We start from the raw sequence: 12,908 nt of genomic DNA, 5'->3' as shown, positions 1-12,908 counted from the left end.
CCGGCGACAGATCATAAATTAGGCATTACTCACACACACACATGCACACACGCACGCACACACACACACACACACACACACTGCACATACGTTGAGTTACAGTGTACAGTGGTAGTCATCAGACTGTGTAGGCCTGCACACAGAGTGTTGCTGTCAGATCTGTCCAGTCATATCTATACAGTCAACGCTCAACAGAGAGAGGGGACGAGAAGGGACGGGGGGGGGGGGGCCAGAGTGTCTAGAGTGCTTGGTTCCTTTTTCTTCAGGGGGGGTTGTTTTTGTTTGGGTGGCGGGGGGGGGGGGTATCCTCCCCGCACCCCAGGGTGCAAAACATTTATAGATACATACCATATAGCGACCTGAATATTGTCATTTTTAAGTTACATAATTGTTTAAAAAAATGAAAGAAAAAAAGAACAAAACAAAAAAAAGGTCATATTTACATAACATACATACATTATTCTAACATTCTTAAACTATTGGAGGATGAAATACAATGTGTTTTTTTTTGTTTTTGTTTGTTTTTTCATGCACAAGCATCCTGCAGTGTTTAAGGTGTTTAAGTCACTCCTGAACAAAGGTTTTTTGCTCAGTGGAGTTTTAACAAGATGTCTTTTTTTAAAGCAGCTACCCTGCACCTCAGGCCACAAGGGGGCGCCGTAAAAAGTCCGGCAGTTCAGTGCAGATTGAGGTAGCCCCCCCTCCCTCCCTCCCCCCAACACTCCCAAACAAACACACACACATACACACACACACACACGCACACGTATGTACACCGCCGGTTCCAAAACCTTTCCTGGATCAGGGCCCAGACCGCGGTCCGCAGACAAATACATATTATTTTTGGGGGTCCTTGACATTAGTTTGAGAAGATTTGCACAAATGTTCACACATTTATTCATTTTTTAATAGCAGATCTACAAGCTCGTAACGTGGCACTCGGTGCCGCACCATGAGCTTGTAGATCTGCTATTTTTGATTAGCTCAAAGTATAAAATAATTGTTATAGCTATAAAATAAAAATAAAACACAGCACGCGTTCCCGGATTGAATGGGTTGAAGAAGAAATACCATGATTTATTTATTTTTTACTTTAATGGTTTTATATTAATGTTACATTATAAATAAATATTATAAATTAAATATTTTTTTGCCGGTTACTGCAATATCCTCACGTCCACCAGTGGGTCCCGGCCAACAGGTTAGGAATTGCTGGTATACACACACACACACACACACACACACACACACACACACACACAAACACCCAGGCACACGCACGCAAGGAGGCCACATGGAAAATACATTACTAAGCTATCAAACACAGAAAGTTTACAGCTTACTTATGTACAGAGAGAGAGAGAGAGAGAGAGAGAGCAAGAGAGTGGAGTTGCTGTTTTCTATGAGATGTCAGACAAACCCACATGACCGTCAAACAGAGTTCTGACCTCAAAAAGCTCCTCAATCAAAGGCAGCGTACGAACAATCGTGAAATGGCACAAAAATATGTCAAAATTCACCACTTGTAGCAGTGGTGGGAATAGAAGGGGGGAGATGGGGGGGTAGGGGGGCTGAACTTGAAGTAGCATTCTCTCACAGTCTGCACACAGATCGACTCAAACGCGACTGACTAACACACATTTAAAACACGTACAAACCAGACCACATGGTCAACATACCGTATAAGACTCGAATTAGTAACAGAGACACAGAAGTGCAACTAAACATCAGTATTATTACAGTTAAATGTTATGGGGAGCAAAGCGCGGGCGGGGGGGGGGGGGGGGGGGGGCATTAATAATAATGATATGTACATTTGTACATTATTGTCCTTGTGGACATGCAGGCCAAGTGTTTGCAGAGACCGATATATAATCATATAAATTCACGAATAAATAATTGACTTACTAGGATCATAAGAACATTGTCAAGGCAATATAATGATCCCTGAGCGTTGCACACACTTTTACCATGGGCTGCTTTATGTTGGCACTCAGTCAGTGAGCTGATGCTTAAAAAGGACCACTTTCACCCATTCTCAACCTTATCAATGTATAATTGGTGATTATGTGGAAAGATGAAAATGTTTTTTTTCTTAAAACATTGCCTGTGGAACTGGAGAGCTTATCAGGGTGTTCAAAAAGAGGAATAGTTATCTGGAAGGTAACAGCATTTCTTTAAAGCCCCAAGAAATGATAACATTCTTTAACATTCCTTACAGTTATTACAATGTTACGGTTCTTTGTTGAATAATTTTCAATGGATAAGCCTATATATATACTGTATTTGTCCCAGTGTTAAATGGCAGCTTGCTGGTAAGATCACCTTTATAGGTAAAGATGAAAAGACTTACAACATAAAACAATCCTGTGCTGCATGAGCTTTACTGACAGGCAACGCATTGAAAACGTTGCCATATTATGATGAAAACTCCAAATTAGCCGTTTAAGAGGCCACTTTTGTAGCACTCAGCTTTTTGAAGGGACGGTTTTGACAAACAGCAGCGACTCCAAATCTGTAACACTTTCACAGTAACATGCGGTCCATTTACACCTCAAAAAGCATTTTGTTTGCATTTCCATATTTCAAACATTTTGTTGACATATTCCAGGCCCACATATCACCACGTAGTTAAGGGGAGAAATGTTTGAATGTTTGTCTTTGACAGGCTCACTTCAGTGGAAGGTGAAAAAGGGGACATTTTGATCAGATAAATCACAACAAGGGTTCAGAACTGAAAAAAAATGAAATTACAGTCAATTTAGGTGTCAGCAATAAATAAATAGATTATCCTAACACTACACATGTCACGACACATTTTAAGGTATTCCTGCCCCCCCCCTTCCTTTAATGGCGCCTTGTACACACACACACACACGCACACACACACACAGAGTAAAATCCTTGGTTGGTTAATGTATCCATTCGTAACTCCGAGAGTGTTACAAATGTAACCAAAAGGGTCCATGTGGTAACCCTATAACCCTCTTGGGAGTTAAATGAACAGGATTTAGGCAAAAGGTTGCTAAATAAGTCATGCCGGTGGTCAGGGGTTTGCATCATCCAGAGCGTCTCTCTCTCTCATCTCCCTCTCTTTCATCAAATGTTAACCTCAGATGCAGGTGTAGCTCGATGGAAGGTTTGGTAGATCTTTATATCGTAGAAGGAAAACCGAAGGATGTACCGTATAGGCTATGGGATGATGAAGGGTAAATGAATCAATAAGTTCAGTGTGTCCGTGTGACTTCATCCTCCTCCTCAGGTCCTGTTCTTCCCATCCTCTGAAAAGGAGCCACGCCTTCTTCTTCTTCTTCTTCTTCTTCTTCTCATTGAGATTCTGTTCTTTTTTTAGAGGTGTGTGGGGGAGGTGGGTGAGGAGGGGGAGATTTTTTTGGGGAAGCGGTCGCCTCCCCGAAACGGGCGGGGGGGAAGGGCGTTATTATGACACAAAGAGATGTGCGCGTATATTCTGCGCATGCACACGCACTCACTCACTCACACACGCACACACACACATACACACACACACACACACACACACAAACATACACGCACGCACTTGTGATGGGACTGCTTAAACGTTGTACAGTTATAACAGGATAGGCGTGCTGGAGGAGCGAGCAAAGAGGCAGGATGCTTCCAGCAGCGTTTGGGGGGGGTGGGGGGGACCGAGGACCCCCCACCCCCCCGGTTGAGGACCCCCATGAGGCCAGGTGTCCCATCCCATGTCTTGAGGCCTTTATAGCAGAGGGGAGGGGGTGGTGTGTGTCCTCGTGCCAAAGTTTTGCACAATCCCCCCCTTTTGCACTGTGGATGACAGTTTTTGCCTCCCCACCCCGGCCCCAACACACACACACACACACACACACACATGCCCAGTCCTCCCCCTAATTAACACACACACACACACACACACACACACACACACACACACACACACACACACACACACATCAGGGAGTATAGGGTTCCGTCTTCACGTGCGTAAGGACACTGGACGTGTCTTTAGCGACTGCTGTTCTTTATGGCTTCCTTCGCGGCTACAATCAGAGGCGTCAGGCTGGACAGAGGCTTGGCTAACTTCAGGAAGGAATGCTGTGGAGAGACAGAGAGAGAGACAACATGGAGGGTACATCAGATCAGTGCTGAGAAGAATTTAAAGCCTGAGTTGCATGTGGGAGTAGGGGTGGGACGATATGGGTATCTCATGATACGATATCTGTGGCCATATTAGGCCCTCGATAACAATAATATCACAATATTCGATATATTGCAAGAAATTTCACCAACGATATATCACGATAGTCCATCTATTCAATTCATAAACACATAAAACAGCACCAAACAGTTCAAAATCATCACACAAATACAGAAAAAAAAGTCAAGAGTCGTATAAACAACGTATCACAAAAATGCAGAAAAAATAACACTATATGTACAGAGTTATACAAATAAATAATAATAATTTTCGGCAGTATATCGATTATTTATCGCGAGAGGAAGTATCGCGATAAATCACAATATCAATATATCGTCCCACCCCTATGTGGGAGTCTATCTATGAGAATCTAGGCTGGGATCAATAGCATTCGGAGTCGGAGCCGAAACAACTTTACGTCATCAGGCGGCCGGAACCACCGACTGGAACCACTGGTGCTGTGCATCTCCAAAATAATTAAACCCCTAGTTTAAACCTTGTTTAGTTTGGTATTTTAGTTTAGTTTCTTTTGGTATAATAATGGTTTGGTATGTCCATCTTTTATTCTAACCCGTAGCGTGACTAGCGAGAATAAACCAATTGATTTGCATGTGGGGAACAAAAACAATGCGACACCAACCGGAACCAACCACCGGAACCACCGTTGTTATTTTTTTTTATTTCTTTCTAAACTGGATCACACGGCTCGGTCTGGTGATGCGAGTTTAATTAGAATCTATAAGAAAGCCCTGCATGGACAGACTCCCTATTATATTTCAGATATGCTGGTCCCTTATAAGCCTTTAGATCCTCACATAAAGCCCTCCCTGGTTGCTCCTAAAACTTAGCCTAATTGCCCCAGGGTGATCGGGGTTTTGCTGTCCGGGCACCTAAAGCTGTGTGGAGCCCACTGCCTGAGTTTAAAGGGATAGTTCACCCAAAACAAATATTTTTTTTCTATCGTTTAGTCACCCCATGGAGACTTGAATTCATGGATATGTTTTTGTTTTTGTCGCATTCCTAAGACAATAATTTCATGACCAGCGGACCGGAAAATAGTTATTACTGTGGTTTTGCTCTGTTGCTGTTCTTAACTTTGCTTTGTACAGCACACTTTGTAACTTTGTTTTGAAAAGCGCTATACAAATAAATTCATTGAGCTTGCAGATTGTTCTATTGGCTATTTTCATTACACGACACCCCGCATGTTAACTAAGTATAAATCAGGGTTTAGGGGCTCTCTGAACCGGAGCGATGCACAGTCAACCATACTGTAGTCATAAATACCTAGACGGCTCATTGGGCCGCGTGTCAGCGGCACCGTACCCCCGTATTAAGCAGAGCAGCTTGTTATAACTGCACTGCAACAAATATGTCTGGGTTGCATTTAACCGTTTAAGACCCGGGAAAGCATCTTGTGTCATTTTTAGATTTCTTTGGCTATTCAAAAAATAGCAGATCTACAAGCTCATAGTGCGGCACAAGTTTTTTAAAGCGAACATTTTTAACTCAAATCTTTGCTTCTGGGGGGGTCCCTGGAACAAAATATTTTGAGATGGGGGTCCACGGTTAAATGCATCATCATTTTGGGGCTCCTTGACATGAAAAAAGTTTGAGAACCATTTATATTATTAAACCATCAAGTTTTTTTTTTAAACGTTTTTTTTTTTTTTACATTTGTAGAAACCCCAGAAGCAAAGATTTGAGTTAAAAATGTTTGCTTAAAAAATTATATATATATTCAAAGATTTGCACAAATCTTCATGATTTAAAAAAAAATGCAGATCTATAAGCTCAAAGCTTGTAGATCTGCTATTTTTGAATAGCCAAATAAATTTAAAAAACGGCGTTCCCGGTCTTAATGGGTTTAGTACCCGAGACAAAAACAAATGCTGTTATCTATATAAAATAAGGTGTTTCGGTATAAAAAACATTTTTCTTTTCATTTAATATCCTGTACTGTAACTACATGTCTAATATTTGCTTGTAAATCAGTTGAGAATTCAGCAAGTTATTATCTTAATTGTGGAGAGAACCTGCTTCCACACACACACTCACACTCACACACACACACACACACACACACACACACACACACACACACACACACACACACACACACACAGGCCAATGCTCGTGTTATAAATGCCTCTGCCCCAAGATAGAGCCCTCTAGGAACTCACACACCGGCATCATTTAATTTGTCTTTTTAATTTGCATGAATTTAAACTGTAACACACAGAAAATGCAAATAACGAGCCGATAAAGCAATTTTATTTCTATTTAATGAGGTCGATTTTTCACCTCAAATAAAAGCACCAACCTGTAAGAATGAGACCTCACCACATTAATGAATTGGATGCTGAAATATTTGCGACACGTTTTCACATCATTTATCCATCACACTCCCCCCGTGTGTATAAGACCTTTTAGTGTCACTGTAACTTTATCATAATGAAATGTTACTTTATCATGTTGTATTCTGACAGTTCTTTTTCATTCCCCACACACGTGATTTGACTGCTTAATTACGCCAACACATTAAGTGTCTCAAATGACAAATGAGCAGCGGCATGAAAGATGACATGTTCTCAACAGAATGAGAGAGAAAGAGAGAGAGAGAGAGAGGACGCAGCTGTGTGTCCTGCTTCACTACTGTAGAAAATGATGCCTTGGACTGTCACCCGGCACAACGCTGATTAGCATATCATGAAACTGTCAGCAGTGTCGTAAAGTTCTAACCAAATGCAAGAAGAGCAGGCACAAATCTAAGAACAAAAAACAAGGCTTTTAAGGTACAGTACAGTACTCAAACACGAGCAGCAAGGACAGGTAACATGAACAGTTGATGTGACTGTGGGCACCAACAGACACTGACCAGAAGGCAAACAATCTACACCAGGGGTCTTCAACAGGGGGTTGGGGACCCCTAGGGGGTCCTCAGAGTTACTACAGGGGGTCCCTTTTCTGAGGAGAACTTTAAAAATAGCAGATCTACAAGCTCACAACGCCTCGCGCTGCGAGGCGTTGTGAGCTTGTAGATCTGCTATTTTTGGCAAAGAGGTATAGGTGTAGAGGGAAAAAAGAGCAGACCTAGTAAACAACAAAAAAAAAGTAATCTGAAACACAATTTTATACAATATAGAGGCGGTCCCTGCTTCATCTCTCGCTCAGCTAGGGGGTCCTTGGCCTGAAAATGTTGAAGACCGCTGATCTAGACCTCAAAGGTCAATCAACACTGGATTGGTTAAGAGACTAAACAGGACACAGGTGAAGAACTTAACCCATTCAATCCGGGAACACATCTGTGTCATTTTAGATTTTAGCTATAGCCATTTTTTGGCTATTCAAAAATAGCATTTTACAGTGGACACAATATCTCTCCAGACTCTGTGTCCACAATACAATGTTGGCATCGGCAGCTACCAGTGTGCGGTTATACTCCTTTGTTCTTCAGAAACTGTTACTATGTCTCACACGTTTCTCACAAATCTGTGACGCCCGAAAAAGGAGTGAAACTTCTGAACGTGTAACAAAATGTAGTATGCAAAGAGGTTCACACACCTTCTGGCAACACATTTCCATTTCATGTTCTTTTGTGTGTAGAGTTCTTCTCTGCAGCATTGCATACACACATACTGTACTGTATGGCCACAGAAATCCATACAAACCTGTTTGTATACCAAACATTGTGTGCATCTCACTCTCCTGTCAGCCTATCTATCACACTCACACAACACTATTCCCTCCAGACAGCAGCAGCAACATAATAGTTCAGTGAGCATCAGCAGCCATGAGGCAGGCCTATTGTCTCTCATCTTTTATATTATTTATAATTCACACAATTCTTTTTTTTTTGGGAAGTTTTTCAGAAAACGTAGGTAGGTACGGTACGTAGACATACCTGTAGACTACACCAGGTACAGATTACTTTTTTTGTTGCTCTCCCTCATGGAGCTACTTGCGGATTATACCAGGGTCAGTCCCACCCTCAGGTGGACACGCACTGACCTTTTGCACCTTAATCCCATGTATAATTCACAAACTTTTGCACAGTATACATACATTGCTGCTATGCTCAGGCACCTTAGTTTGTTTCTTTATCTCAGGTACTTTGTAAATATGTAGATAACTTGTTTGGCCTTCTATTGTTCTCTTGTTCGATTCTGATTCTGACTGGGTTTTTAGAGTTGGCCTCAGGTCTAAAAGGGTTAATGCTTACAGTATAAAAACATATTGTTGTTATTGCTATTACCTGGAGCAGCTCCTTGGCCGATCCTCGGCGGTCCACATCCATCTCCAGACAGCGGTTCAGGAAGTCTCTGAACACAGACGACAGTCTCTCTGGGTTCTGCAGCTCTGGCGTCCCATTGGTTGCTATCAGGTACAGGGCCTGTACGCAAGAAAACACATCGTTAAAACTATTACTGTATATTAAGGTTGGGTCTATAATTCATTATAAGTGTATTTATAATGGATTATAAATACACTTATAAGGCTTCATAACACTTGTCATAAATGTTTATAATTATGCATAACAACTTGTGAAGTATTATACTGTAAGTACTGGTCATAATGCATTATAAGCTCAGCACAGCACATAATGGGTGCGTTCGGAAAAGCGCACGGGGAGCGCACTCACATATTTGTTTGTATTGGCCAGTGCGCTCTGTGCTATATATCCGAACGCACCCTATAATTCAGGTAACACTTTACTTAAAGGTTGTGTCTATAATGCATTACAATGCACTTATAAGACACTTCATAACACTCTCTACAAAAGTTTATAATAATGCATAAATATATACATATAAAGTAGTTATGTCCTGTGGCATGTGGTTAAAAAGTAATGCATTTGTGGCCTGGACGGCTGGCGTAGCTGTCCAGGCACCTCTAGGCTCAAAGTAGCCTGACAGAGCGTCGCGGGTTTGAGTCCCGATCCCGACGACCTTTGTTGCATGTCACTCCCCATCTCTCTCCCCATTTTCTGTCAGCCTACTGTCCTATCAATACAGGCATAAAAGCCTTTGCATTTGCTCTAAAACCTTGCACATAATGCAGGACATTCCACGAACTAACACATGCATACTGTAGATGTGTGTGTTTCCTCTCTTACCCTCAGGGGATTCTCGTTCAGATACGGCGGCTCTCCTTCCACCATCTCTATGGCCATGATGCCCAGGGACCAGATGTCCACCTTGGGCCCGTAGGCCTTGCGGGTCACCACCTCCGGGGCCATCCAGTAGGGCGTGCCCACCATGGTGCTGCGCTTGTTCTGCTCCGGGGTGATCTGGGCGCAGAAGCCAAAGTCCGCTGTACGGGTAGAGACACAGAGAGGATGATGAGGATGATGTGTCACGTTCTTTAGTGTCCCCCAACTCACAGGAACTCACAGGATTAACACATTAACACACAAGACCGGGAATTTCTTTGGCAATGGTTTTAAAATGATGATTTTTGGGGCAAATCTTTGAATATATACTGTATGTTTTTTAAAGCGATTTTTTAACTCAAATCTTTGCTTCTGGGGGATTCTACAAATATCTTCTGAATCCTAACAGTTTTTTGAAAAAAACGTAAGTTGCTGTAATCAGTGGTTCTCAAACTTTTTCATTTCAAGGACCTCCAAAATGATATGTATTTGGGCCCGGACCCCCACCTCAAAATATGTTGTTCCAGGTACCCCCCAGAAGCAAAGTAAATATTTGCACACATTTTCACGATATTTTAAAAATATATAGCAGATCTACAAGCTCACAGCGCGGCACTCGGTGCCGTGCTGTGAGCTTGTAGATCTGCTATTTTTTTTAAAGCCAGAGTATAAAATAATGGTTTAAGTGGTTACACAGATGTGGTTTTAATGGGTTAAGTGGAGGCCCCTGTATGTGGGTCATTGGATAATTTCCATGGTGAAATATTGACTGTTAATTTAACCCTGAAAGTGTAAAAATGAAGCCTCGGGGGTCCATTTTGACACTTCCTCCATATCATTGAACATTGCCATTAAATTCAAGGCCCAGTTTTCCCAAACGGGACGACATGGCTTGCATGCTGATTTAAAGCTGATAATAGATGTTCTAATAAACAAAATATACTGTACAATAACACACACTGTAAGACAGACTGCATGAACAATGGAAGGTGCAGACAAATGACCAAGAAAATGTATGCATGAGGTAAAGGAATCTATTTGTTACAAGTTGACAACGCAAACGTTGGGGATTTGTTGCCAAAATGTATGCAGTATGCACTCTGTAATTCACCATGTCTAAAGCAACAACTAAATGGCATACAGTACATCTTTTATTTATTTTTTTACTTCTTATTCTCCTTTAACCAGCTGCCTTGGTGGCTTACCTGGTAGCAGCGCTTGGCTAATACCCTCAATCTCCTGAGATCGAATCCCACCGTGGGTATGACCTTTTTTTTCTGTTTCTGTTTTTGTGAAGTTAGGGTTAGGATTAAGGTTAGGTTTAGGCATAGTTTTGTAAGGTTAGGGTTAGGTTTAGGCATAGTTTTGTCAACATACACTGTCATGTCAAAACTTTCAAGGCTACTGACAGAGCAGCAAAATGTGACGCCTTGGGAGTGAGAACCCGGCTTCCCTCCCATGAGCCAACTGTGTTTTTTGAAGCACCCGGCCAAGCCGGATGCACCACACAGGTGGGTTCAAACTCCTAGTCTACCACACTTCTTCTGCAGTGACTTACTGAGCTTGACGGAGCCGTCCATCCCCAGCAGGATGTTGTCACTCTTGATGTCTCTGTGGATCACCTGGTTGGAGTGCAGGAAGTCCAACGCTTGAAGACACTGTGAGACAGAGACATGGTTTTAATGCGTGAAGACACTGTGAGACAGAGACGTAGTTTAAATAACACGTCTGACCACAATGAACAATGAATTTGCAAAAGGAGATGCAAATTGGATGCTGGAGTGACTACAGACTGAGAGCCCCCTGGGAATAATTGCTGTTGCTAAACGCAGCTTGTGAAACCCTCCCCGCCAGACTTCCCCCAAAAGCGTCCGATTGTGTTTGTACAAACGGCTCGGCCAAGCAGGATGCATTATTGAGGTGGATTCGAACCCATACAATTCTGTTGGTGTGACAGGTATTTTCCCCTGCATCACCCTACCTGAAATCTGTTAACAGCCGAGAAACAGCTGAATGTTTTGCTATAAAGCAGTGGTGGGAAATGTACTCAAATGTTTTACTTAGTAAGTAAGTAAAAGTAACAAAACTGCAATGCAGAAGTACTCCGTTACAAGTAGAAGTCCGGAATTCAAAATTGACTTGGGTAAAAGCACAGAAGTATTGGTATCAACATGTACTTAAAGTACCAAAAGTAACAGTACTAAAATGTTTTTTCAGCCCAGGTATAAAATATGGCTAAATGTGTGTTGATGTATGTTTTATAATGTAATAATTTATATCTGCAAAGAAACTAAAGTTTTCAAATAATTGTAGTGGAGAGAAGTGCAATATTTGCCTCTGAGATGTAGAGGAGTAGAAGTAAAAGTATTGGAAATTGGAAATACTCAAGTAAAGTACAAATTACAGTACCTAAGTAAATGTACTTAGTTACTTTCCACCACTGGCTAAATATAAACTGACCTGATGAGCTCACGGCTTCACAGGGTCAGAGGAGCCAAGGCTGCAGCAAAAAGGTGCCGAATGCCAGACTAAAAAGTGCACGGTAATATTTGCATGGGTGTGTGCATGCTGCCAGAGGAGGTGTTAAGGGGGTCAGAGTCTCCTCCGCTCCGCAGCAGGTGGGGAGATCTGCTGATGTGACATCTTGGCATCTTAGTCCTTGGGCCAAACCCCCAAATCTCACATATCGCTACCACCTGGGATGGCAAATTCTAGTTGGGATTTTTTTATTCCTATACATCCCTAGATATTATTTTTGTATGATAGACCTTCCTGAGGCCCAGCTAAATTGGGGTTATCAGCTGCTAAAGTTACCACCCCCCATTGAAAAATGGCATTTTAGACACATGTGCATATCTTGGTATTGGCTCACGTTCAGGGCATATTACAATGTTTTATATTTTATGTTTGGTATCATTTTTAAGGGGACACTTTGAGCTTTCATTCGAGGCCTTTGGTGACTATGTATGATAAGTACAGTGGTCACTGGAGCTCTTCAAACCTTTAATAACCTTTTTTTTCTCACAATTTCCGCCTAAACCATATATTTTCTTTTAGTTCTGTGGCATCAAGAAACATCAGAGACACAAAACACAACAACTGGAATACTGACATGACCCTAAGGATTCAGGAAATGTATAATTTACCCATAGTATTTCATTCTGGGGTGGTAATTTTCAGCCTTATCTTAAACAAGCACTTTTTATGAGAAATAGACCGGTCAATAGGCATATAAGAAAGAGTACCACTAAACCTCCCTAAACATTGATAGAAAAGGGTTTTCAATAGATTCTGGTACCTTTAGGCATGCTTGAGAACATCCCAAATATCCAGGAAAATATACTTAGCAGAAAGGCATCATTTTCAAGATGCCATCCAAGATGGTCATGCAGTTCTGGGCAAGAACCATGCAGTGTTTTGCATTCAGTACAAATATGTAATTTCTGCCTATTGTAAAAAGGAGACCACTTCTAGGAGAGGAGACTGCATCTATAGCTGTATGAGACCACTGTACTGTATCTAGAAACCACTGTACTGTACTGAATATATTGGAAGTGG

The 12,908-nt window shown here is 41.8% G+C and overlaps 1 protein-coding gene across 1 annotated transcript in view; it reads right to left on the bottom strand.

The window, feature by feature from the left end:
- Positions 1–988: 988 nt before the first annotated feature.
- Positions 989–12,908, bottom strand: part of LOC311057749 (serine/threonine-protein kinase PAK 3) — a 100,634-nt gene continuing 88,714 nt past the window's right edge. Inside the window, exons 13-16 of the mRNA XM_084074800.1 lie at positions 10,909–11,008; positions 9,315–9,511; positions 8,454–8,591; positions 989–4,095 (exon numbers count right to left, since the gene is read on the bottom strand). Of these exons, the coding sequence (XP_083930926.1) occupies positions 4,006–4,095; positions 8,454–8,591; positions 9,315–9,511; positions 10,909–11,008 (525 nt within the window). The 3' untranslated portion in view covers positions 989–4,005. The remainder of the gene's footprint in view (positions 4,096–8,453; positions 8,592–9,314; positions 9,512–10,908; positions 11,009–12,908) is intronic.

Source organism: Gymnoscopelus microlampas, assembly GCF_963454915.1.
Source record: "Gymnoscopelus microlampas genome assembly, chromosome: 12".
Lineage (NCBI taxonomy): Eukaryota > Metazoa > Chordata > Actinopteri > Myctophiformes > Myctophidae > Gymnoscopelus > Gymnoscopelus microlampas.
The sequence above is the reverse complement of the archived record's forward strand: the minus strand, read 5'-3'. Positions and strand labels throughout refer to the sequence as shown.